The following is a 27,925-nucleotide window of genomic DNA, read 5'->3' on the forward strand; positions in this document are numbered from 1 at the left end:
GGAGGATGTAACAGAAAAAGAGAGGCATGAGGCCATGGAGGGATCTGAACATAAGGATGAGGATTCATAAAAATAGTTGTGTTGCTGGGCTGGCGGTCAAAGTGAGATCCGGGCCAATTGGTGAACAGGCCTTGTGGTGAGTCAGGATGTATACAGCGGTATTTTAGGATGAGCTCAGATGTGGCAGGTTGGCCATAGAGTATTGAATGACAGTGATATGTGAAGCAGGCTTCAACATCTTTGGGACACACACACTTTCTTCTGAGTCAGAACCACCAACTGAGACACGTTGAGCACATTGGCTGCACTCAACTCTTGGCAGCCTTTGGCCAATTCTACAGCATGGCTCTTGAAGCCATTCCCTCCCCGGCCTTCCCCCAGATGTTGGTCCAGTTCCACGTGTTTTAGCCGTGATCTGAGCTTGCGAGTCTCTGGGCAAACACGGCAGCTTTCTCTCTAACCTTGGCTTGGGCCTGCTCCAGGTCGACCCTCACCAGTCTCTCCCTTCGGCCCATCTCCTGAAGCAGTAGCCTGGTCCTCTCCAACTCATCTTGAAGCTGCTCTCGGGCCTGAAACAAAAGAGAAGCATTGCAGTAAGTTGGTTCAAGAACAAGCAGGAGAATGGAGCCAGGAACACAGGCCTCATTAGATGCGTCTCAGAAAATTTGCATAAAATAAACTATTTTGGAATGCAATCAGTCATTGAGCACAGAAATAGCCTTCAATCCAACCAGTCTATGTGGCACACAATCCCAAACTAGTCCACCTGCCTGCTCCTGTCCCATATCCCTTCAAACCTTTCCTGATTAGATTCCCTACAGTGCGGAAACAGGCCCTTTGACCCAACAAGTCCACACCGACCCTCCAAAGAGTAACCCATCCAGACTCACTTCCTACAAACGCACCTATCACTATGGGGCAATTTAGCATGGCCAATTCACCTGACCCGCACATCTTTGGACTGTGGGAGGAAAACGGAGCACCCAGAGGAAACCCACACAGACACGGGGAGAATGTGCAAACTCCACACAGACAGTCACCCAAGGCTGGAATCGAACCCGGGTCCCTGGTGCTGCAAGGCAGCAGTGCTAACCACTGTGCTGCTCTTTCATGTACGTTGTTTTTCATGTACTTATCCAAATGAATTTTAAACATTGTAATAGTACCCGCATTCACCACTTCCTCAGGAAGTTCCTCCATACACGAACAACAACAACAACAACAACAACAGAAATTGTTGGGAGAAACCCAGTAGGTCTAGCAGCATCCATGAGAGAAAGCAGAGTAAATGTTTTGGGTCCAGTGACCCTTCTCTTGAACCAAGCTGAGCACAGTTGCTTACCGTTCACATTTCTAACAGGAAATTGGGGCTATCGAAGGGTTAAGGTTTGTTGGGCTAAATGGCTTTTCAGTCATCTTTACCTTTCTTACATACTTATGATGTACTGAGCCATAGGTCATACAATGTTCAATTGTTCTGTCCCTGATTAGCTGAGTCTGTTTACTATTGATGCTCACTGTGTTTGACTAGTTAAGCCTGGATGTGGACTGGCTAAAAGGAAACAAAGTGCAGACAGCGAGGTATGGAACACATACTTTAAACCATTGGTCATGAAATCATACACACATAGACATGAGAGTCTTCTGTGCACTGTTCCAAAACATAAAATATACAATAGGTCAATTCTTGGCTTTCATTTTGTGAATAGCTTCAAGTAAGTTTTCAGAGTCCATAATATTTTTTAAAAATTGTGTTTTATTGATAATTTAGTCAGGAATCAATAATATTAGGCTGAGATTATTGATACAAATACTACACTGAGTTATCATTCCAGCTAAGCCCCCACTGGATCCAATTGCAACTTGGTGTTTAATCGGTTCATTCCCATTGGAAAACCAAAGGTTAAGCTCCCTTTCCGTAACCAGTTTAGCCATGACTAGTAGGCTTGAGGGGCTGAATGGGCTACTGTAGCTCCTGATTTGGAGGTACATAAACATGGCATATTTTACCAACCACTTATAGAATCATAGAGTCAAACTGCACAGAAACAGACCCTTCGGTCCAACCAGTCCAGGCCAACTATCATCCCAAACTGAACTAGTGCCACCTCCCTGCGCTTGGCTCATATCCCGCCAAACATTTCTTATGCATGTACCTCCAGATGTCTTTTAAACATTGTAAATACATCCACATCCACCACTTCCTCTGGAAATTCATTCCACACATGAACCAGTCTTTGAGTAAAAAAAAAATTGTCTTTTTAAATCTTTCTCCTCCCACCTTAAAATATATCCCCCCAGACTTGAAATCCCCCAACCTCTTATGATTTTATACACCTATATCAAGTCACCCATCAACCTCCTAACTTCCAGTGAAAAAAGTCCCAGCCTGTCCCGCCTCTCCTTACCATTAACCACCTTGCATATAAGTTTCATTGTACCATCTCCATGCATTTTATTAAAGTTCAGACCTTCAGGTTTCTACAGTCACTTCATAAAGAGAGTAAATTGCCCAGGAAAGTCTCAGCTTTGAGCAGGAAGCTCTCAGTTCAGGAATGTCTCAGCTTTGACCGATGGGATTGACTTTTAGCCAAACCAGCATCTACAAGCTGCCTCAATGAACCTGGGATGAACAGGATACGAGAAAATTGTCCAGGACACCTGCTCTAGATTACTACTTCCCACTGGGAAGTAGAGATGTGCGCGGAAGTATGGATTTTGGAGGCGAAGGTAAAGTCAGGATTGGTGCAGACTGCTCTGTCTCACACTTTGAGCATGAGATTTGGGTGGATGTCACTCAAGGTCAACTATGGAAAGGTACCTCAGCATGAGGGAACGTCTTTGGGGAAGCTTTGGGATTAATCATCGGAGTTCCTGGTGCTTACCTGCTTCTCCTCAGATGCACTGGTCTTCATGTCATCCTGTTGACTACGGAGCTGCTTGACCTCTGACTCCAACTCCTTCATCCGACTCTCCAGCTGATTCGCATTCTGGCACAAACACAGAGGGGGCATTAGTTTTCCATTTATTTCCTTTCATCTTATTTAAATTTCAGAGAGGCTGAGAAAAGACCGTTCAGCTCCTTGAACCCTCTCTTCCTGGACGCTACGTGCGGTCTGTGCGTTGGCAGGGAACGGTTACTGGAAACACTCCAGAATATTCATCTATTTCCATATCTTCACAATTAAAGTTTCAACTGGTATCTCTTCACTCACATCTGAGATTCAGCTGCTATTTCCTCATTTATAAGCAACATTTTCTCCACCACCAACCCCTAATTTATTCCCATCAGGTATTTTAGCCAGTCTGCAATTGACCAACCCAATCCCAACTAGTGATGTATTTGGTTCTTTTTATTACCTAAATACCATGAGACGACTGGTTGGAATCTGGGCCATCCTGGAGAAAGGAAACAGTTTGTCCTCACCCCATGTCTGATTTGTACACGCAGCTTTTGCCTGGTCCATTATGTAGACTGCTAGTCTAATCTGACTTCCACTGCCCCCAACCCTCACAGGCCATTAGGAGCACTACAATCCAACCAACTCCTTCACCTTCCTTTTCCCTGGTGTTCCTTCTTTCCATGTACCTCAAAACAGTATGACCACAGAGGCTGGATCCATTCGAAGCTTTGTACGACACAGAAGCAGGCCATTCAGCCCCTTGAACCTGTTCAGCCATTCTAAAATCATGGTTGATCATCTATCTCAACATCATCTTACCATGCTATCCCATTATAGCTCGATGCCATTAGTATCTAGAAATCTATTGGCCTCTGTTTTGAATACATTCAATGAGCATACATCCACAGACCTCTGGATTGGGGAATTCCAAAGAGTTACTCCCCTCACAGGGAAGAAATTCCTCCTCGTTTCCATTCCAAATGGCCTGCTCCTTATCCTGACATTGCAATGTTTGGTTCTAGAAGCCCCTTGTCCAAAGGAACATCTTTACTGCATTCACTCTGCCACGCACTTTGAAGAAAATTCTAAATGTGAGTGAGATCACGGCTTCTAAACTCTTGGTGACACAGGCCCCCATTTTCATCAGTCTCTCTCATTATAGAACAGTCCCACCATCCCAGACATGAGTCCATCAAGCCCTCACTGCACTCCTTCTGTCGAAAAAATATTTATCCAAAAGGCAAGGGAACGGAAAGGGAACACGATACTTCAGGTGTCCTCTCACCAAAGCTCTACCCCATTGAAGACAGACTCCTGTACTCAAATCCTCTCCCAATAATTTTAAAAATTCATTCGGGAGATGTGGGTACCACTGACTGGGCCAGTGTTTATTGCCACATGGTAGTTACAACCCACGTTACTCTGGATCTGGAGGCCAGACCAGGACAACAGATTTGCTTTGTTATAGGGTTTTAGTGAACCAGACAATTTTTTAAAACAATGATTAAATGGCTAGCTCACTCCTTCAGGTTTATTATGAATTCAAATTTCACCATCTGTCATGGTGGGATTTGAACCCAGGCCCCCAGACATTACACTGGTCTTCTGGATTACTCAGCCCAATAATCCCAGTGGCCAAGGCACCATTTACCTTATCAAGAGCAGCACCGCAATGTCAGCTTTCAGTTACAGTAGTGTCCACGCCCCCCCGTATCCATGTGGGATACCTTCAGCAGAAGCCCAAAACCACGGATAGAAGCAAACCCATTCATTGAAATGGGAAATTTACCTTCCCAGCAGCCCCCTGCTCCTGGTTCTGGAACATTCCACATAATATGTTTGGGCCATGATAAACTACTGGTAACTGAAACTGCGGACAATGATTCCACGGATATGGTGGTCACTCCGTATTAGTGACCATGAACACCCAGCTCCTCTGCACATCGATACTTCCCAAACTTAGACCATTTAAGAAATACTCAGTATCTCCAATCCTCCTACAAAAGTGGATAACCTCACACTTATCTACATCACACACTCAGCCTGTCCACATCCAGGTGTGTCATCCTCACAACACACACACACTCAGCCTGTCCACATCCAGGTGTGTCATCCTCACAACACACCACACTGCCACTACTTTCATGATTTTTGCAGATTTGGAAACTTTACGTTTTGTCTCCACCTCTGGATCATTGACGTAGATTGTGAACAGTTGGAGGCCAAGCACCGATCTTTGCAACACTCCACTACAGTCCGTCTACCTGCCAACGTGACAGTGACCCATATATTCCTGCGTGTTTACTTTTAACTAACCAATCTTCAACCAATGCTGGGACACTACCCTGAATCCCACATACAGTATTTTTGTTTGAATTAATTCAATCACTGAAAGTTAAGGACCATGTTACAATAGCTGTGGCAAATTGGTTATAAAGTGTTGAAGAAAAGACAGATTTGCATTTATATAGCAGCACCCCTCACAACCATTGGACATCCCAGCGTACTGCAGGGCTAATGAAGGGGTTTGTACAATGTAGATGCTGCTGTCATGTGGGAAACACTGCACTGCAGTCAGTCTGCACACAGCCAGCTCATGCAAACAGCAGTACAATAATGACTAGATAATCTGTTTTCCTTTCCATGTTGATTGAGAATAAAAATTGGTCAGGACATTGAGAAGAACTCTACAGCTCTTTGTGAAAACAGTGCCAAAGGGTTTTTTTACCTGAGCGAGGAGACGAGTGTGAAGTCTCATATAAAAGATGTCACCTCTAACAAGGCAGCGCTCCCTCAGAACTGCAATGGCCTATCAGCAGAGGCAAGAGGGCTATCAACTAAAACTCCCACTCACAATTTGCAAACCAGAAGCTGGACCTTCAAGACTAAAGGGGGCAGCTCGGTGGCTCGATGGTTAGCACTGCTGTCTCACAACGCCAGGGACTCCGGTTTGAACCCAACCTCGGGCAACTGTCTGTGTGGAGTTTGCGCATTCTCCCAGTGTCTGCATGGGTTTGCTCCAGTTTATTCCCACAGTCCAAAGATGTGCGGGTCAGGTGAATTGGCTGTGCTAAATTGCCCACTGTATTAGGTGCATTAGTCAAAGGGAAATGGGGCTGGGTGGGTTACTCTTCGGAGGGTCGGTGTGGACTTGTTGGGCCAAAGGGCCTGTTTTCACACTGTAGGGAATCTAATCTAATCAAAAAAGAGGGCTGAAAATCAGAGGAAATTAAATGCTTCCAGAAGGGATATGGGCCGGGTGCTGGCAGGTGGGACTAGATTGGGTTGGGACATCTGATCGGCATGGATGGGTTGGACCGAAGGGTCTGTTTCCATGCTGTACATCTCTATGACTCTATGATGGAGTTGCACATTACTATTTACACTCACATGCCTGTGGGTCAACAGCTCCTTTTCTTTGCTCACGAGCTCCTCCTGGTGGTCTCTTGATTCTCGCAATCTGGAAAACTGAAGCAGCAAGGATTTTAAAATTAGAAACTTAACGCAAAGAGGTCTGAGAGAGACTCACTCAAAATAAGTCCAAGATCCTCTGAAAACAACAGCTTTAAAATATTGAAATGTATTCTGAAAATGTTAACCCTCCCCAGAAGGTAAAAACCTTTTTTATCCAGTGACAATGTTTCAGATTGACGGATTTTAGTCAGCAAAGGGCACTGATGTGAAACATTAATACAGTTTCTCTCTCTCTCTCTCTCACCACAGAGGCTGCCTGCCCACTCAGTCCAGAACAAAATGGATCACAGCTAATCTCAGGGTTATATTGAATAAGCTGAACACAGTGGTGGGGGCAGAATAGCAATCAAGGCATGAGAGTAGGCCACAGTTCCCCTCCTCTGTTTTACAAAAACTTACAAGGAGTAGGCCATTCGGCCAGCTCCAGCTTATTTTTTCTTGTTCATGGGAAAGGGGTATCGTGGATGAGGCCAGCATTTATTCCCCATCCCTAATTGGCCAGAGGGCAGTGAAGACCCTAACAAAATTGCCGTGGGTCTGGAGTCACATGTAGGCCTGACTGGGTAAGGATGGTGGCTCTGTCGTAGTAAATTATTTGCAAACTAATCTCAGGAGCCTCGAGCTACAAGTCAGCGATTGTTTATTGAACCAATGTTGTTGAGTCCATCCCAGAAAAGATTCCGAGCTAGCACTCTAACTCCACTCAGATATTAATATATTGCAAATTACATAGGTAGTACCTTTGCTTAAATTCCAATTGTGTGTTTTTCACACATTCCAAAAAGCGGCAAGGCACATGTTTCGTTTTAGATAAGATTCCCTACAGTATGGAAACAGGCCCTTCATCCCAACAAGTCCACACCGACCCTCCGAAGAACAACCCACACAGACCCATTTCCCTTCATTCATCCCTGAATAATGCACCTAACACTACAGGTAATTTAGCATGGCCAATTCACCTAACCTGCACATCTTTGGGCTGTAGGAGGAAACTGGAGTACCCGGAGGAAACCCACGCAGACACTGGGAGAATGTGCAAACTCCACACAGACAGTTGCCCGAGGCGGGAATTTAACCTGGGTCCCTGGCGCTGTGAGGCAGCAGTGCTAACCACACTCTCTGTCTCCCCAGGTGTCATTCTGTCTTCTCTCTGAAGCCTGTGCTGCGTTCTCATCCAACTCTAAACCCCATTGCTTTGTCCTTCTCGGTAAGGTGCAGGGTCACCATCACAATCAAATGAGGCCTCAGGATTAATGCTGAATCAACCACGTTGCATTTTCACAGAAACTCTGTTTGCTGCATCAGAATCTGTGTTTCATTAACTTTTCTTTTAACCTGACTACTTTTTTGAATCAAGTAAATGAAAAGGGATCTTAAATGATTCATCTGATTATTGCTTCTGAAATTACCTAAGGCTCTTTACCTCATGCTAATCCTAGCTGGGATTTCCCGTGGATTTACAGGTTAGCTCATGTCATACCCAAATTTCGTCCTCACACTTCCCTGAAGGACATTAGTGAAACAGATGGATTTTTCCTGACAGTTGGATTCATGATCATCACCAGAAGCTTAATTCCAGATTTTTATGGGATTGAAATTCCACCATCTGCCAAGGCCAGATTTGAATCCAGGTTGCCAGAACATTACCTGAGTCTGTGGATTACTAGCCGAGTGACAACATCACTGAGCCATTGCCTTCCCTAAGATTAAAGCTTCTACCTCAGTGGATTTTTATCCATTTAAATCATGCCCTTTCCTTCCTGCCCCAGTGCCTACCTTGGCTGACATGGCCGCTAGCTGTCCCTCCTTGTCTCGGATCTCTGCCCTCAGTTTCTCTCCCTCTGCTTGGAGCTGAAGCAGTTGCTGGTCTTTGGCTGTAATGTCACGCTGCAAACTGGTCACCAGCCCTGTCCAAGGGGGAGCAGAAAATTGTCAAGTGGGATGGGACAATAGTTTAACCTTCCTACTGGGTCCGTGGTTAACTCTGATCTGTCCCAGGCCTGATGGTATTGACCCACCTAAACCCGTCTGCCTCGCTGACCCAGTCTAATGCTGGTCAGACATTGGTGTCGTGGAAACTAAGGAGGTGGGCCACTGTCACCCAGGTGATCCACCCACCAGCCTCGGGCAAGATTTGAACTTCCATCTCTCTACCTCAGTAACTGGCAAGGGCTCCTTTACTAAGCCACCATTTTAACTTGTCATATGGCATGTCATGTGAGGAGCGATCAAGGATTCTGGGTCTGTACTCAATGGTAGAAAGATTGCCGAGGGGGTAGGCCTGATCTTACTGAAACACACAGAAGAGTGAGTGACTTGGACAGAGTGGATGAGCAGATGATGTTTCCATTAGTGGGGGAGACGAAGGCCTGAGGGCACAGCTGAGAGTGAAAGAACAACCCTGTCGAAGTGCAGTGAGGAGGAGTTTCTTCAGCCAAAGGGTGGTGTATCTGTGGAGGCCAAGTCTTTGAGTGTATTTAAGATGGTGATAGGTTCTTAATTAGTAAGGGATCAAGGGTTACAGGGAGAAGGCGGGGCGCGCAGACGTGTGTAACGCAGCAAGGAATTGGAATGGGGCCCATGAAGAGAATGTAATCCCTCGCCCATTCAGACATTGTGTGTTCATGGATGGGCTCCAGGCAGTGGATTGCCATAGTTCCTGCTCAGTTCACTTCTCCAATGAGCCAAGAATAGTTTGGTGGCAGAAAACTGACTCTGACCTCATCCATTAACCCCCTCCTCCATCCTGACCCCATCCATTAGTCCTTCCCCTGCACTGACCCAATCCATTAACACCCTTGCCCTGACCCCCTTCATTAATGCCCCTCTACCCACTCCCTCGGCAACTAACCTTCTGTCACTCAGTTGCCCATGCAGTCAGGAAATTGCCCACAGTCTCAGTGTCCTACCTGAGAGGATATTATTGTCTTTCTTCAGGTCTTCAGTTTCACTCTTCAGTTTCGTGATCTCCAGGTCTTTTTCAGTCAGAGAATGCCGCATCACCTCACTGGGGCCTTTCTGAAGTTTGGTTATCTTGAAGCAAAGAGTGAATGAGATAACTGATCACCCTGTACCAGCACCCATTCTCTACACAACTGGAGTGTGGTACCTGACGATTGGTAGAGGCGAGGTGGCTGCGAGATGCAGTCTGTATGTGTCACTCACAGAGCTCATACAATTGGCCTAACCATTCCCAGACCGGGGAGAGGGAAATCGAAAGAGGTGATGGTGCTCGGAAGTCCTAAACTGCATTAAGGTAGAGATAAATCCCCCGGACCTGATAATGTATATCCCAGGAGTTTGTGGGACAAAGGGAGGAAATTGCAGGGCCCCTAGCAGAGATCATTGGGATTATTAGCAGCCACAGGCGAAGTGCCCGAAGATCAGAAGGTGGTTAATGTGCCATTATTTAAGAAAGGCTGCTAGGAAATGCCTGGGAATTACAGACCAGTGAGCCTTATATCTGTGGTGGGTAAGTTGAGAGAGGGGATTCTGAGAGACAAGATCTACAGATATTTGGAGAGGCAAGGACTCATTTGGGACAGACAGCATGGCTTGTGTGTGGGAAATCATGTCTCATGAATTTGATTGAGTTTTGTGAAGGCGTGACCAAGAATTAGATAAGGGCAGTGTGGTAGATGTTGTCTACATGGACTTTAGCAAGGCCTTTGACAAGATACCACATAATAGGTTGTTGAGTAAGGTTAAATCTCACAGGATCCAGGGACAGCTAGCCAATTGGATACAAAATTAGCTTGACAGTAGAGGACAGAGAGTGGTTGTAGAGGTTTGTTTTTCAGACTAGAGACCTGTGACCAGTGGTGTGCCACAAAGTTCGGTGCTGGATCCACTGTTACTCATCAATTATATAAATGATTTAGATGAGAATTTAGGAGGTATGGTTAGTACGTTTGCAGATAACACCAAGATTGGTGGTATAATGGACAGTGAAGAAGGTTACTTGGGAATTCAGCGAGATCTTGATTAACTGGGTGAGTGGGCTGAGTAAAGACAGAGGGAGTTTAACTTAGATAAATGCATTTTAGTAAAGCAAACCAAGGTAGGATTTACACAGACAATGGCAGGGCCCTGGGGTGTGTTAAAGAGATCTAGGGCTACAGTTTTATAGCTCCTTGAAAAACAGAGTTACAGGTAGTCAGGGAGGTGAAGAAGGCTTTCAGCATGCTAGCTTTCGTGGGTCAGAGTATGGAGTATAGGAGATGGGATGTCTTGGTGCAGCTGGACAAGACGTTGGTGAGGTCACATTTGGAGTACAGCGTGACGTTCTGGTCGCCCAGATACTGAAAGGATGTTATTAAACTTGAAAGAGTGTAGAAAAGATTCACTGAGGTGTTACCTGGGCTGGAAATTGAGTTATAAGGAGAGGTTCAATAGGCATAGGAGACTAAGGGGTGACCTTATACAGGTATATAACATCATGAGAGGAATAAAAAGGTAGCTAACAGGCAGGGGAGTCTAAAACTAGAGGGCATAGTTTAAGGTGAGAGGGGAGAGATACTAAAGAGTCCAGAGGGGCAATGTTTTTACACAGAAGCTGGTGAGTGTCTGGAATGGGCTGATAGAGGGTGGTGACGGAAGTGAGTACAATTTCATCATTTAAGAAAGGTTTAGACAGGTTCATGGAGGGGGATGGGCCAAGCACAGGCTAATGAGACTCACTTAAACTGTGAAAACTGGGTGGCATGGGAAAGTTGGCCTGTTTTCATGCTGGAGACCTCAATGACTCTAGACAATAGACAACAGATGCAGGAGTAGGCCATTCAGCCCTTCAAGCCTGCACCGCCATTCAATATGATCATGGCTGATCATTCCCAATCAGTATCCTGTTCCAGCCTTATCTCCATAACCCTTGACTCCACTGTCTTTAAGAGCTCTATCCAATTCTTTCTTAAATGAATCCAGAGACTGGGCCTCCACTGCCCTCTGGGGCAGAGCATTCCACACAGCCACCACTCTCTGGGTGAAGTAGTTTCTCCTCATACCTGTCCTAAATGGTCTACCCCGTATTTTTAAGTTGTGTCCTCTGGTTCGGCACTCCCCCATCAGCGGAAATATGTTTCCTCCTGCCAGAGTGTCCAATCCTTTCATAATCCTATACGTTTCAATCAGATCCCCTCTCAGTCTTCTAACCTCAAGGGTATACAAGCCCAGTCACTTCAGTCTTTCAGTGTAAGGCAATCCTGCCATTCCAGGAATTGACCTCGTGAACCTACGCTGCACTCCCTCAATAGCCAGAATGTCTTTCCTCAAATTTGGAGACCAGAACTGTACACAGTACTCCAGGTGTGGTCTCACCAGGGCCCTGTACAGCTGCAGAAGCACCTCTTTGCTTCTATACTCAATTCCTCTTGTTATGAAGGCCAGCATGCTATTAGCCTTCTTCTCTATGACCAGGGTAGCTTAATCTGATTTCATCCAATGATCACAGTCAGACTGCATTCTTCACATGTGTACCTGCACTACAAGTCCACAAGTGAACATAGATAGGTTCAGCAAATGGGCAATAAATTGACAGATGGAGTGCAATGTGGGAAAGTGTGAGGTTTTCACATTAGCAGGAAGAATAGAGAAGCAGAATATGATTGAAATGGAGAGAAACCACAGAAAGCTACAGAGGGATCTGGGTGTCCTTTTGCATGAATCAGCAACAATCCAGGCCTTTTTCAATGTATAATTTCAGTTACATCACACTGTAAACTTCTGCTATAAATTCTGTGTCTCAAGATCTTATACTCCACAACCTGATGGAGGAGCAGCGCTCTGAAAGCTAGTGCTTCCAATTAAACCTGTTGGACTATAACCTGGTGTTGTGTGATTTTTAACTTTGTACACCCCAGTCCAACACCGGCATCTCTAAATCATGAATCAGCAAGTCATTGGGAAGGCAGGTGGGATGTTGCACTTTATTGCGTGGGGTAGAATGTAGATTCAGGATAAGGTAAGGACCCAGAGGGCTGCTCACTCCTCAGGGAGAGGTAACTCGGGGTCAGTTTAATCGGAGGGTCACCACACCTCAGGCAAGGAACAAGGTTGAGAAGGCAGGTCCTTCATGGTGATCTCAACTGATACAGAAATTGAACCGGCACCGTTGGCACCACGATGCATCGGAAAACAACCCTCCAGCCAACTGAGCTAACTGACCACCCTAAAGTGGGAAAGTCCCGCAATAGCTGTACATGGCAATGGTGAGACTGCACTTATGTACAGTTGTGTCCAGGCTTTGGTCGCCCTAGATTTATATTGGAAAAGGTTAAAGAAGGTTCACTCAGCTGATCCCCGGGACTCTCGGGTTGGCTTATGAGGAAAAGATTGAGCAGGTTGGAGTTGAGAACGAGAGGTGATCTTCTTGAAACATGTAAGGCCCTGGGGGGATGCGTCCCCCTGTGGGGGAATGTAAAAGCATGGGAAAACCGAATAAAAAATAAGGGGAGATGGGTCATACATTTCAGATGGAAATGGGGGAGAATTCCTTCTCTGAGGGCTGTTAGTCTTTGGAATTCTCTTCCCTGTCTGCCTCATTAAACAGACTCACAGCAAGTTAAGCTGGGTTACTGAGTGACAAAGCAGCAATCACTGGGTATTGGGGAAAGCAGAAAGTGGACTTCAGTCCACAATCAGATCAGCCATGATCTGACTGAATGGCGGGAGATTCGATAGGCCAAATGGCCTACTCCCGCCCCTATTTCTTATTTTCTGCCGTTCTTCTGGTTTGAGAAGCTTGGCGTCAGACTTGCTTTGGAGGCCGCGATGTGAACTATTAGCATTCTAAACTGTGCGAACAAGGATGCAGACCGTGACAAGATTTTGTCAACCTGAACAGGCGAATTTTATTTTATACCTTCTCTTTAATTTGTGTCTGGGTGCTGTGACCAAACCCCAGCAAGCCAACCGCGGCCACTGCAGGAATGTAAAAGTTGCAATGAAACAAGTTAAAACGTATCAAACTAAGCTTCTGGATAACTCCGGCCACCACTGTACACAATCATCACCGATAGGAATCCTCTGGGCCCAGGTTTTATCTCAACTCATTTTAGTCTGAATGCACCAAACAAGAGTGAAGTACACAGCGAACAAAGCAGGCAAACATAGTACCTCATCTTTCAGTGTTTCAATTTGCTCCTGTTTAGCTTCAATATCACAGCCGAGTGTCAGTAACTGCTGCGTGATTTCCAAGTCACTCTGGCTGGGAGTCACCTGGGATAGCTGCAGTCTCAAGGCTGAAACCTCATCTCGCAAGCTGGCAATGACGGTGTCTTTACGCTTGGACTCACTTTCGAAAAAACTTAGACGGATTATTTCATCTCCCAGTCGGAGGATTTGATGCTCCTGTAATTCGAAGTCCAAACAACCAATTAGAGTCATAGAGATGTACCGCACGGAAACAGACCCTTCGGCCCAATGCGTCCATGACGACCAGACATCCTAACCTAATCTAGCTCCACTTGCCAGCACTTGGCCCATATCCCTCGAAGGCAGCAGTGGGTACTGCAGATGCTGGAGATTACAGTCAAGATTAGAGTGGTGCTGGAGAAGCACAGCATCCGAGGAGCAGAAAAAATCGATGTTTCGGGCAAATGCCCTTCATCAGGAGTTAGGAAGGGCTTTTGCTCAAAACGTCGATTTGTCCTGCTCCTCAGATGCTGCCTGAACTGCAGTGCTTTTCCAGCACCACACTAATCTTGACCCACATTCCTCTAAACCCTTCCTATTCACATACTCATCTAGATCCTTTTTAAATGCTATAATTGTACCAGCCCCAACCACTTCATCTGGCAGCTCATTCCATACATTTGTGAAAAAGTTGCCCCTTAGGTCTCTTTTATAACTTTCCCCTCTCACCCTAAACCTATACCCTCTATTTCTGGGCTCCCCCACCCCAGAGAGAAGACTTTGTCTCTTTATCCTATCCATGTCCCTCATAATTTTATAAACTTCTATAATGTCACCCCTCAGCCTCCGACACTCCAGGGAAAACAGCCCCAGCCTATTCAGCCTCTCCCTACAGCTCAAACCTTCCAACCCTGGCAACAACCTTGTAAATCTTTTCTGAACCTTTTCAAGTTTCACAACATCCTTCTGATAGGAAGGAGATCAGAATTGCGCGCAATATTCCAAAAGTGGCCTAACCAACAACTTAAGCAAGGAAATTAAATGTTTTAACAGGTAACCAATGAGTCCTCCTGTGGTGGTTGGTAGTGCCCCTACCTCTGAGCCAAGAGGCTCACATTCAAGTCCCACCTACATCTGAACAGGCCAGTTTGGAAAATACCCCTAGCCTGGGTGTTATGAACCAGACCAAATCCCCTCAACACATTTGGAATACAGCCTAGACCCTAACTTTTCTTATTTTCAAAGGTAAGTGCCAGGTGTTGTGTTCCGGATGCAAGTCGACTGGTCAAACTACAAGGCTTGAAGTGAAACACACTTTATTCACACACTAAATTAAAATTCAGACAGGAGCAAGCAGAAGTGGGAATAATTAACTCTATTGGAAAACTGAATAAAATAATAGATTTGTTAGCTACTGAATTGTCAACTGTTCCCGTATAGTAACATCCCATAAACATACCCTTCACAAAGGCAAATTCAGAAAAACAGATTGTCTCACATACAACTCCAGCAGCACCAGTTCTTAGCTATAAACCGAGAGAGGGAAGAAACAGCTTACGCACCTTCAAGACCCCAGTAGCTTCTACTGAAAACTAATACTAAAAATCCTGGTTCTGTTGGAGTTGACCCCACCCATTCAGGTTGCTTCTATTATTCCAACATTTAAAAAAAAACCAAGGTCTCACAATCCGTTTATCTGACAAGTTTTCAACAGACAGCTTGGCACCTCTGCCTTAAAATCTCTCTTTAAAAACAAAACCAAGACAAAATACATAAAGCCACAGTATTGTTATACCGGTAGGGAAAAAGATAAACTTACACTTATATAGAACCTCTCACAAGCTCACACCTCAAAAACAAAACAAGTGAAAACACAAACTGGAACAGAGAGAAACATAGGGAGCATAAAATCTTCACAGAAAAGGAACAAAATTAATCAATGACTCAGTTTGATCAGTGTTATATCCAATTGCTCAAAGCTCTTTTAGAGGGCAAGGTGGAGGGCAGCTGAAAGAGGAGTCAGTCTAGATGTTGTTGGATGATGAATGTCACAGAACAACTGTAGGGTGAGGCATAGTGGATGCGTGAGGATAGTGTGAGTGGGGAATGCTGTTATAGCAGACCTCTGCCAGCAGGAGGAGCTACCAGCAGTAGTAGCACTAACTTTGTGATGAGCAAAGTTTAGGACTGTATTGGGGTTTGGGGCAGGAATTGCATAATTCTCTCACCTTCTCTTGCAAGAACATTTCCTGGTTCTGAGAGTTGCAAAAAGGGACCCCATTTCCCACAGATCGACCCGGGGTATTAGTCCAGGCTCCTGTTAACGAGAAGGCAAATTATTATTCACGTCGCCACCACCAAGAGCAGCACCACGTTTGTGCTCCCCACTTGCACAGATATCTCACGTTGCTTCGTAATGAAGAGCAAAATGTGGAGAGTATGGGAGAAGGGGAGGAGAATAGAGAAGTTGTGATGAGGTTGTGGAGGAGGCTTTTGAGAAGAATTGTTAACGGAGGCAGGGAGGTGGGCAAGTGGAGGGGAGATATTTCCAGTGACATCAAGCCTGACAAGGAGCTGTCCATGATGGAGGGTAAAGTTGGATTGGCAGTGTTGCAGGATCAGAAGGGATCAGTGTACAAAAAATATAAAGTACAAGGATGTTTAGAAAGCCAGTGTTAGAGGAGAGGGGCATTCAGTTCAAGAGGGGGAATGCAATACCTTTATTGATTGACGTAACAGTAACAATGTTTGTCTTTGAATTCAAGCTTGATTCCAGAATTTATAATCAAGGGTGACCTTCCAGGGCAGTACTGAGGGAGTGCTACTCACTCTGAGGTACTGCCCTGAGGGTAAGCTGTTAGATTAAGGCTTTGTGCTTGCTCAGGGCAGTGTTAATGATGAACATAAAGTTCTCTTATCTTAGGTAACATTCCTCTGTCAACTCATGTGACTAAAGCAGATGGTCATTGATAGGAACAGGAGTCAATCATTCTACCCTTCAAGGCTGCTCCAGCACTCATTTAGATTAATAGCCTCAACCCCACTTACCCACACAAGGAAATTTATCAACTTCTCTCTTGGAATATGCTCAATGATTGTACTGCCACGTCTCTTTGGGGTAGAAAATCCATCTCATTGCAGCCTGCAGTGAACACTGCAGTATACAAGTAGAGATTATTTGATAAAGCAAAGCTCAGTGGCTGAGGTAATCCGGTTAAGGAGCTAGCACAGCAAGATGGGCTGAATGTCACTCCACACTGTGACGTCCTTGTTTTTGATCAGAATACTTGGTTTCTTTATTCATACATGGGGCTGGTTTTCAAAATATTCTACAAGTCAATTCTGCTATAATGCATGTTTCTTCGATGTGAATTGGCTATAATGCAAATTAAGAATTTCGACTGTTATTTGTAAAATGTGAACGTTCCTTACCTGTATTGGCTATAATGTGATTCTGGTCCCATTGGATTAAATAGTGCTGCAATTACTCAATTTTCTTACAACATGGGATCGCAAAGGAAAGGAATTATCGCGTTATATCTGAACAGACTACACTTGCATTCTCACATCTCACTCCAACCACGTGGGTTAAAACCTCTCAGAATGTTTCACAAAGTTATTTTAATTCAGCGGGACAGATATCCGTAGTGTGAGCACAACCAGCACAGCAAGATCCCACAACTAGTTGGGAGACAGATGACCCTTTGGTTGGTTTTACAAGCTGAGGTTGGGAAAAGGGTAGAAGGTGGGCAGAATTCACAATGAATCAAACAGTACCTTAAACTGAACTTATCCTTGCTGAATCTGAGCTCATGGAGAAAAGTATTTCTTTGTACAACAGCTGCAGTGTGCAGAGTCCAATTGCTGCTGACCAACCATGAACTGGGCTCAGGAGACAGTGCTGAGGGAGAAAGCGCTCCCAGGACTCCCAAGGGATGATGGTGAATGGGTTCCCTTTATTGTACTGGTCCCCCAACACCAGAAGGAACACAGTTGGGAGCCCTGTGTATATGCAGCTGTTTTAAACCAAGGAGCACTACTTCTCACGTTCTGCATTGCTTCTTCTGGCATCATTCAGGTCAATGGCATAAATGAAAGGACTCTATTCCTAAAGGAAAATCCAGTGAAACTCGCAAATGTTGCATGCTGGTCCAATTCCTCTCCAAAATGCCAAATGGAGCTCCCGAATTACCAGTGCATCTATTTCCAGGGTATTACTGGTTTTTCACCTGATTTCCAGGTTATAAGATCGCAGACCAGAAACATTGAATCTTCTTTCTCCCCTCCCTCTTCTCTGACCTATCACCATTACCCCCAACTCCATCCACCAATCAGATCCCAGCCCCACCCCCTCCCATTTATCTCTCCACCCGCGAGGCTCCCAGCCTCATTCCTGATGAAAGGCTCTGCCCGAAATGTCGACCCTCCTGCTCCTCGGATGCTGCCTGACCTGCTGTGCTTTCCCAGCACCACACTCTCGACTCTGGTCTCCAGCATCTGCAGGCCTCACTTTCTCCTCCTTTTTTTTCCTGCCCGGATGATGCCTGAGCTGCTGAGCATTTCTAGCCATTTCTGGTTTAGTTTCAGAATTCCAGCCTCTGCTGGATCTTACTTTGTAAGTAGGTGTCTTGTAGCCCTTTTGGAGTCAAACACAGGTAGTTCTGGAGCAGCCCAGAGACTCAGTTATACAGTAGCTGAACCTCCACTCCATAAAGCTCACCCTACAACAGACGCTGCCTTACTGGGGTTCTGGTAACTTCATTTTGGAAGATTCCTTTTGGACAGCTGGAGGTCAGACATGGAGCAAGTCCTGAACTCTGTGTATATACTGCAGCCCCCACAGGGTGGGAAGCAGTGCCCATCTGAACCAGTTGGTGGCGATGTGAGATCATGGAAGCCCTACAGTGTGGCAGCAGGACATTCGGCCCATTGAGTCTACACCAATCCGCCATAGAGCTTCCAACCAACCCCATCCCTGTCACAGCCAATCCACCTGACCTGCACATCTTTGGACTGTGGGAGGAAACCGGAGCACCAAGAGAAAACCCACGCAAAAACAGGAAGAACGTGCTAACTAGCCAGTTGAGGGGGAGAAAATGGGTACTGCAGATGCTGGAGATTAGGGGCAAAATCAGTGGAGTGCTGGAAAAGCACAGCAGGTCAGGCAGCATCCAAGGAGCAGGAAAATCAATGTTTTGGGCCAAAGTCCTTCATCAGGAATCCTGTGCTTTTCCAGCACTACTCTAATCTTGATTACACACAGACATAGAGTCATACAGCATGGAAACAGACCCTTTGATCCAACTCGTGGATTATTCTTAATTATCTAGTCCCATTTGACTGAACTTGACCATATCCCTCGAAAACCTTCCAATTCTTATGTCCACCCAAATGCCTTTTAAATGAGTCACCTGAGGCTGGTATCGAACCCGGGTCCCTGGTGCTGTGAGTATCACTGCTAACCACTCAACCACCATGCCACCTTGATGACAGCATTGGTTGCAGAGCCCATTTTCAATGAGTGCTTATACCTCGTCTGAGAGTGGGCGGGCTGCTGTTGCTGCTAGTGCCAATGGGGGGTGCGCTGGTCACCCGCTTACTGCCCGCACTCGCTGCCCGCTTCTTCAGGGGTGGGTGAGGAATGGTTGCGCTGTTTCCTTGAATCCAGCCATTCGGACTGCTGGTGGAACTCTGTGTGGGCAGCCAAGGAAGCTGGGAGACTGCGACAGGGCAGGAGTGGGGCTGAGAGTCCTCGATGATCTGAAGGTGTCCAGGCCACGCTGACCGCTGACTGACCGGAGGGCAGAACATCTGACGGGAGGGGAGAGGAGGAAAAGAACATTTAAACATTTTATCAGGATAACAAACAGTGTCGGCACTTGATAGCAGTCTGCACAGACTTGCCTCAAAATGTCCAAACAGCATCAAACACAAAGCCATGGTAATGATGAACTGTAATCTGTTAATAGGCTGGACATGAGAGTAGATGCCTTGGTCAGTAAACACCTGGAATATAATATTTGACCCTGGTCACTCAGTCAAAAAGGAGATATTCATGGAAGGACAGAGAAAAATCAGGCAGCATCCAAGGAGCTGGAAATCAATGTTTTGGGCCAAAGTCCTTCATCAGGAATTCTGTGCTTTTTCAGCACTACTCTAATCTTGACTACACACAGACAGTCATAGAGTCATACAGCATGGAAACAGACCCTTTGATCCAACTCGTGGATTATTCTTAATTATCTAGTCCCATTTGACTGAACTTGACCATATCCCTCTAAAACCTTCCAATTCTTATATCCACCCAAATGCCTTTTAAATGAGTCACCTGAGGCTGGAATCGAACCCGGGTCCCTGGTGCTGTGAGTATCACGGCTAACCACTCAACCACCATGCTTTCCACATTCGCTTTCCACATCATCAGGGAAGACGTAGTTAACGTTTGGGCTTTTCCCACTGTGAAAGGATATCATTGAATCCCTACAATGTGGTAAGAGGCCATTCCATCATGGCTGCATCTACCGTCCAAACAGTATCCCTGTAACCTTGCATTTCCTATGGTTAATCCACCTAACCTGCAGATTTTTGGATGAGGAAATCAGGGCATCTAGAGGAAACCCACACAAACCTGGGGATAGGATGTGCAAACTCTCCACAAACAGTCACCTGAGGGGAGAATCGAATCGAACTAACCACTGCACCACCCAGATCTCATAGCAGTGTTCCAGATCCTTGAAGGATTTGAAGAAACAGATACCCCTAAGTTCAGAAACAAAAGCCTCTCAGCATGCGATTGCAGGTAGATAAAGCTGTTTAATAAACAGAGTCATACAGTACAAGCGTAAGTAGTTATGACGAAATTGTACAAAACATTATTTAGGCCAGAGTGAATATTGAGTGTGGATGAACATAATGATAGTGCTGGGAGCACTATCCCTGTTATAGGGAAAGACTGAATATACTGGGAGCAGGATGTGCTGAAAAGGCGAAAGGAAAATGTAAGTGAGGATGTGAAATGATCAAAACAGTCATGATAGAACGAGTAGGGAAAGGCTATTTCCTGTGGCTGAGTGTCGGTGATAAGGGAACATCTGTTTTAAATTTGCTCCAATCAAAAGGGAACAGACGAGGAGATTTTTGTCATGCGGAGGGGAATGGGAAAATGCTTTACCACACTGAGTGGCTGTGGCAGATAGCTCTACACTTCCGTCGAAAAACATACTAGATAAAAGTTTGAAGCTGAGTAAAGTGTAGGGCCTGTGGGGGAAGAAGAGGACAGTGGGATTAGTTTGAAATTGCTTTAACAATGAACCAGTTCAGGAACAAAAGGCCAAGAGGCTTACATCCGTGCTGTAACATTCCACGATTCTGTGATAAACGAAGACAAGTCGAATAATTTTTTGTAATGATATTGCAGACCAGTTTCACTACAACCTACTATTGGCCTGGCATTGCTTCAATGGTAAATTCCACACACACCCTCCCAGCTGCCCTGAGGTTGTTCACCCTTAATGGGATACCATTTCACAAACACCAGCAGCCCTCCTGGAAGCCTCACTGTACTCCCTAATCATCATGGTTGAAATCTGGATAATGATTGTTAACAGGCTGTTCAACCATGGGGGCATCACAATGCTGTTTCAGAGATGCTGCTTCCCAATAGTGAGTAGGAAACCAAGGGTAAATATCAGCTCCTCAGCTCAAAGGTGCTGAGGTCAATTATGGAGAAAGTGAGGACTGCAGACTGTTATGAAGATGTGGGTGTACTGTACCTTTAAGAAAGTTAAAAGCTTGCAGAACTACCTGACAGTACCAATTATTCTGAACAAGATATAATGTAACCTTTTGGTCCAGCAGCTAGTGTAGCTGGTTGCCTGGAGACAAAAACAAATTTGAATTAGGCCAATCAGTTTAAATTATACCCAAAACAAAATACCCAAACTCCAATCAAGTTTAAATTTAGTATATTGACAATATTAATGACACAATCCGATGCTTTGGGAGTCTAAGACCGGGAAAATGTGAACAGTGGAGGGAAAACCACCAAAAGACCAACAGATATAGGCTGCTAGTCAGAACTCTCTGAGAGGTACCAGTCTAGAGAAGGAGCTTGCACAGAGAAAAAACATTGACACCGACCTGGAGAGCAAATCTACAGAGGAAGATACAAAGGGAAGATTCGACAGCTACCAGGTTTTGAAATCTTACTCAGGGGTTTTATCAGACTAGTATTATAGAAGGGAAAGTAAAAGATAGGTTAGAGGAAGGAGTTGTAAATAGTTGCTAGTTAATTATTCTTTGTCATACTTTAAGAAATAAAGTTGTTAATTTTCACTTTAACTACTTCTCGGCCTCTCAAGTTTTCACAGATTACTGCACGGAGTAAACCTTTTCTGTGTTGCTGGTTTAAATTAAGCAGGAGAGTTTACCCCGTTTCGTGACAAGAGTCAGAGTCAAAAAGTGTGGCTCTGGAAAAGCACAGCAGGTCAGGCAGCATCCGAGGAGCAGGAGAGTTAACATTTTAGGCACGAGCCCTTCATCAGGTCAATTATAGCAAGCTTGTCACCACCTTGGCTGGGACCCAATAATGGCACAGACCAGAGATCGAAGCCAGGATCTGCCTGACCTGTGTCAAACAGCCAATGTTGATATCATTCTCAGAGATTCTACTTGGTCTTCTCCCCTCACTTTCTCAGACTTGATGATCTGGTTTGGTGGAATTCTGAAGAGGAGCCATATTCTAGTCAAAACATTGGCCCTCCTGAATCTCTCCAGCACTTGCTGTTTTTCTGTATTTATAATTGTTGGTCTTGAAAATAAAAAGACCCCCAACGTTTTAGCCATTTTACTGTAAAACACAACACTGCAGTTAGTGTTTGTAATATGTGGATATACAACAGAACTGGTGTTGCAAAGTGACAGGTCACAAAATCAATGTCTTTTTAAATTAATTCTTTCATGGGATGTGGGTGTCGTTGGCAATACCAAGTCTGTTGCCTGTACCTAACTGTCCTTGAACTGAATGGCTTGCTAGGCTATGTCTGAGCACAATTAAGAGTCAACTACATTGCTGAAGGTCTGGAGTCACATGCAGGCCAGACCAGGGAAGGATGGCAGATTTCCTTTCCTGAAGGACATTAGTGAACCAGATCGGTTTTTTTTAAACAGAAGTTGGTGATAGTTTCATGACACTATAACCGACACTGACTCTCAGTGACATATGGAGTTTAATTTAGATAAATGTGAAGTGTTGCGTTTTGTAAAGGCAAATCAGGGCAGGATTTATATAGTTCATGGTAAGGACCTGGGGTGTGTTGCTGAACAAAGGGACCTTAGGGTACAGGCTCATGGTTTCTTGAAAGTGGAGTCACAGGTAGATAGGATAGTGAGGAAGGCATTTGGTATGCTTTCCTTTATTGGTCAGAGTATTGATTGCAGGAGTTGGGAGGTCATGTTGTGGCTGTACAGGACATTGGTTAGGCCACTTTTGGAATATTGTGACCAATTATGGTCTCCTCCCTATCGGAACAATGTTGTGAAACTTGAAAGGGTTCAGAAAAGATTTACAAGGATGTTGCCAGGGTTGGGGGATCTGAGCTACAGGGAGAGGCTGAACAAGCTGGGGCTGTTTTCCCTGGAGCGTCGGAGGCTGAGGGGTGACATTATAGAGGGTTATAAAATCATGAGGGGCATGGATAGGATAAATGGACAAGGTCTTTTTCCATGGGGTGGGGAAGTCCAAAAGTAGACAGCATAGGTTTAAGATGAGGGACCTAAGGGGCAACCTTTTCACTCAGAGGGTGGTGTGTGTATGGAATGAGCTGCCGGTGGAAGTGGGTTCAATTGCAACATTTAAAAGGCACCTGGATGGGTATATGCATAGGAAGGGTTTAAAGGGATATGGGGCCGAGTGCTGGCAAATGGGACTAGATTAGGTTGGGATATCTGGTTGGCATGGATGAGTTGGATGGAAGGCTCTGTACATCTCTATGACTCTGTAACTCTATGAACTTCAGTTTTCTTCCAAGTAGGAAGCAGGGAGACATGGTGACACACTGGTTAGTACTGTTACCTCACATTGCCAATAGTCTGGGTTTGATTCTTGCCTTGGGTGACCGTGTGGAGTTTGCATGTTCTTCCCTGTGTTTGCAGGGGTTTCCTCCTACAGTTCAAAAGATTAGGTAGATTGGCCATGCTAAATTGCCCATATTGCCCAGGGATGTGCAGGCTGGGTGGATTAGCCATGGGAAATGGTGACTGACTGGATGGGTGATGGGTAGAACGCTTTTTGGACGGTCAGTGCAGACTGGGTGAGGCTCCACCTGCACTTTGGATACTATGATTCTGCAAATATTTTTCTGTAAATATGAGCTTGCCCGGGAAAGTTACCAGAAACCATCATAATTACACAATGCTCAAAAACAGCTCGGCATAGGGTTAGCAACCTCAGCTTGGGACAGCGTTTTGGGAGCTCCCAACACCTTGGTACTTCTGGCTAGAGCAGGGAATATTACTAAAGGGTGCTGATCTTGATCAGTCTCCAGTGACTCAGGCTGGAAAGTGGGCTGATAGTCAGACTGATTAAATACAGATGCAGTGCTGCCCTCAGACAGAGAGGTACTTTCTGATAGTGACAATATTCACACTTGAAGAATAACCACTCTGGAAAGGAACACCAGAGCAAAGGAAAAACAAAGACTTGTATTTACGTAGCATCTCAGGATGCCCAAAAGCACTTTACAGCCAACTGAGTACACTTGTACAGTGAGGTCGCTGTTGCATTGTAGCAAACTCAATTAATATTCCGCACACAGCAAAGATCCCACAAACAACAAGCTAATGATCTTTTTTGATGCTTAAAGATTAGCTCGAACACCAAGAAAATTCTCCCTCACTGTTCTCAGAAATAGTGCATCAGAATCTCTTAGGTGCACAAAAACAGCAGGCAGAACCTCTGTTTGATATCTCTTTCAGATAGTGCAGCACTCCCTCAGTGGGAGAAATAGCCTGGATACTGAGTGGGATTCTGCAGAGGTCATGGGTGTACCCTCACCCTCCTGACACAAAGACCGGTGCGATACCTGGTAAATCATGGCTGGACCCTACCACACACCAGTGTCTTCAGAACATTCATGGTGTCATTCCAACCCCACAGCACCTGCTGTCTGGATGCCCCACTCACCGAAGGAACAGTCTCCACCAGCAACTCATAGGTGTCACCCCCAATCCCAAAACGTAGCACATCTCCTGGCGCCAATCTCACCGCTGCGTTCTGGATACGGCAGTCATTCACAAACGTTCCATTTGAGGAATTGAGGTCCTGGACAACAAAGCAGTTCTCAGAGTCGTTCAACTCAATCAGGGCGTGTCGGTCATCAATCCCTCTATTCTGAGAGAGAAAGGTTCAATTACAAACTGAAAGTGAATTTATTCAGCAACTTCAATAGTCAGAACTCAAAGTAGAATAGAGCTGTGTGGCCCTTTGAGCTGCAACATTCAATATGACCGAGGTTAATCTCACACTCAGTGAGACTGGGACCTCTCCAGATGCTGGTTTCTGGTAGCAACAACAGGAGGGGGCAGTGGGTGAGAGGCAATGTGGGCACATTTACCCATGTACCCAATACCTTGGTTCATTGCAGTGGTGTAAGAAAGGTGCAGAATATTTTTTTCATCAGTTATTTCTTGCATTTCTTGCCCGTCACTAATTGCCCAGAGGGCACTGGGTCTGGAGTCACATGTAGGCCAGACCAGGTAAGAATGGTGGTTTCCCTCCCTAAAGGGAGGACATTAGACACTGAAGTACATTAGTAAGTCAGATGTTTCTTTACCCCAATAATTGGCAACAGATTCATAGTCATCGTTAGACTCTTACTTCCAGATTCTTTAAAGTTGAATTCAAATTCCAGCCCCTACCATGGCAAGATTCAAACCCAGGCCCCAGAACATTAGCTGCGTCTCTGGATTAACAGTCCAGTGATAGGCCATCACCTCCCCTGAACGGATCAGTAACAGTTACTGGCCAGTAATGTACTGTGCAACAGATAAACGATGCGCTCCCAAGTCTCTTACTGGGGACAGCCCAGTAGCTCAGTGGTTAGCTCTGCTATCTCATAGCACCGTGGATCCAGGTTCAATTTCACCCTCAGGCAACTCTCTGTGCGGAGTTTGCACATTCTCCCTGCGTCTGCGTGGGTTTCCTCCGGCTGCTCTGGTTTCCTTCCTCAGTCAAACGATGTGCAGGTTAGGTGGATTAGCCATGGGGAAAATGGGAGAGGGGTGGTGGGTCTGGGTGGAATGCTCTTCAGAAGGTCAGTGTAGAAGCAGTGGGCCAAATGGCCTCTTTCCACACTTTCGAGATGCTATGATTTGCGGTCACAACACTTCTCAAAATAATGCCTCCAATTATTACTGGCCCTTCAGATTAAGTCGTGGAAAGTTTAAATGTGTGAGACTTAAAGGTTGCCCCATGCCTGACCAATGTTTTGAGGAATTCTGAAAACGTGTCAACTGACTGTGTCCACCAGCATGCTGCAGCCCCCCTCCCCCCTGCTGTTCACCCCTCAGGGCTGTCCCACAGTGTTTAGTACTCAACATTCCTCACCTCCAAACACAGGGCAGATTCCTTGAGTCGTCCGATGGTTGTTGTCTTGGTTTTAAGTGCGTAAATCCCATTGGAAAATTTCAGATAACCCTTCATCCCAGTGCCTAACACATGGGAATAAATGAGAAATGTTAACAGTACCAGAAAACGCTGCTCTTCCAAAGTGGGTTATCTGAATATGTGCCACTGATACCGGAGCGGAAAAATTAAAATGACACCAAAATGCCTCTTGAATAGGCCAATGACATGGCATTTAACAAACCAACAAGAGGGGTCAGTACCATCACCACAAAGTTATGAAATTACCTCTTCTGATGGACAAACATCAGACAGGACCCTGTCAGAAAGCACCCCCACCCCAAACTTCTTCGGAAATAGTGTGGAGGTGCCAGTGTTGGACCGGGGTGGACAAACTCAGGAGTCACGCTGCACCAGGTTATAGTCCAATAGGTTTATTTCAAATCACAAGCTTTCGAAGCACTGCCCTTTCATCAGGTGAAGTCAGGGCATCATCTGATGAAAGAGCAGCGCTCTGAAAGCTTGTGATTTCAAATAAACCTGTTGGACTATAACCTGGTGCAGCGTGACTTCTGACTTCAGAAATAGCCCCAGAATCTCCGAGTAATGCTTTAGGACTAGGAATCTGCACAATTAACAGTTCAGTCAAATATTGTACCAATTTTCTCAATATAGATTCTCATTTCATTTTATGAAAAATAATCTGTTTTTCATTTTGAATCATTAATTCATGACCATGCTTTCATTGTTTTATAAACATATAGACTGTGGGAGAGGGAGAGGAAAGAGGTTTGGCTCTGACAAAAGATTAGATTATTTACAGTGTGGAAACAGGCCCTTCGGCCCAACAAGTCCACACTGACCCGCCGAAGTGCAACCCACCCAGACCCATTCCCCTACATTTACCCCTGCACCTAACACTACGGGCTATTTAGCATGACCAATTCACCTAACCTGCACATCTTTGGACTATGGGAGGAAACCGGAGCACCTTGAGGAAACCCACGCAGAATTGAACCCGGGTCCCGGGTGCTGTAAGGCAGCAGTGCTAACCACTGTGCCACCATGCCGCCCAAAAATTTCACTAAATGTTGTTGGGTTCCTTAATCAAAGAAAAGTTGATGTCTCAGAACATTTAGAGATGGCAATAAGTGAGACTTTACCAAAACTACCAAATCCCTGCAAACAAATACAGAATTCATTCATTTAGATCTGGATGATTATTATAATAGCAATAGATTTCTTCCTGCATTTCTCCTTCTTAGTGTGAGGATGGGGTGGGGGGCTGCAGGGTCTTCTCTGCACATTTTACCTCTTTCTTTATGCCTGAATCCACACAGCAAGGTTCAGAATATCCAGCTGTGGATAGAATCTTAGACAGTCCCTGGCTCTGCTCTCACAAGAGTCAGCGGAAAGTCAGGAAAGGATTCCTGTTGAATGGACAGTACTCCAACAATGTCCTCCCTCTTAGTGCTGAGATGCTGAGATCAGCCAGAGATGACTTGGTCAGGCTCAGTAACCCAGAGCAGTGGCTGGGATATTCCTGCCCCATCACTTCCCCTCTGTCCATGTTAATGCAATCCGTTACTGTCAGAAATAATTGTGCAAACAGAGATTGCCCGAGAAATGGTCCTTGCTGCCAAACCCCAAACCTGCCCACCCTATCCCAGCCTGGGATTTCACAAAATGGAAGCCCACTGTCCGATCTACACATTCATTCAACCATGGACTGTCTGCACAAACTCACACACTGTTCACACACAGTCTATGTTCACACACATACTTCGTTCATATA

At 45.4% G+C, this 27,925-nt stretch overlaps 1 protein-coding gene across 1 annotated transcript in view; it reads right to left on the bottom strand.

Annotated features, from left to right (window-relative positions):
- LOC140487119 (forkhead-associated domain-containing protein 1-like) overlaps positions 1–27,925 on the bottom strand; it is a 250,670-nt gene that overhangs the window by 221,126 nt on the left and 1,619 nt on the right. The window contains exons 2-11 of the mRNA XM_072586640.1: positions 26,113–26,216; positions 24,691–24,897; positions 19,040–19,319; positions 15,737–15,825; positions 13,491–13,724; positions 9,287–9,410; positions 8,154–8,284; positions 6,294–6,371; positions 2,886–2,990; positions 462–569 (exon numbers count right to left, since the gene is read on the bottom strand). Of these exons, the coding sequence (XP_072442741.1) occupies positions 462–569; positions 2,886–2,990; positions 6,294–6,371; positions 8,154–8,284; positions 9,287–9,410; positions 13,491–13,724; positions 15,737–15,825; positions 19,040–19,319; positions 24,691–24,897; positions 26,113–26,216 (1,460 nt within the window). The remainder of the gene's footprint in view (positions 1–461; positions 570–2,885; positions 2,991–6,293; positions 6,372–8,153; positions 8,285–9,286; positions 9,411–13,490; positions 13,725–15,736; positions 15,826–19,039; positions 19,320–24,690; positions 24,898–26,112; positions 26,217–27,925) is intronic.

Source organism: Chiloscyllium punctatum, chromosome 16, assembly GCF_047496795.1.
Source record: "Chiloscyllium punctatum isolate Juve2018m chromosome 16, sChiPun1.3, whole genome shotgun sequence".
NCBI lineage: Eukaryota > Metazoa > Chordata > Chondrichthyes > Orectolobiformes > Hemiscylliidae > Chiloscyllium > Chiloscyllium punctatum.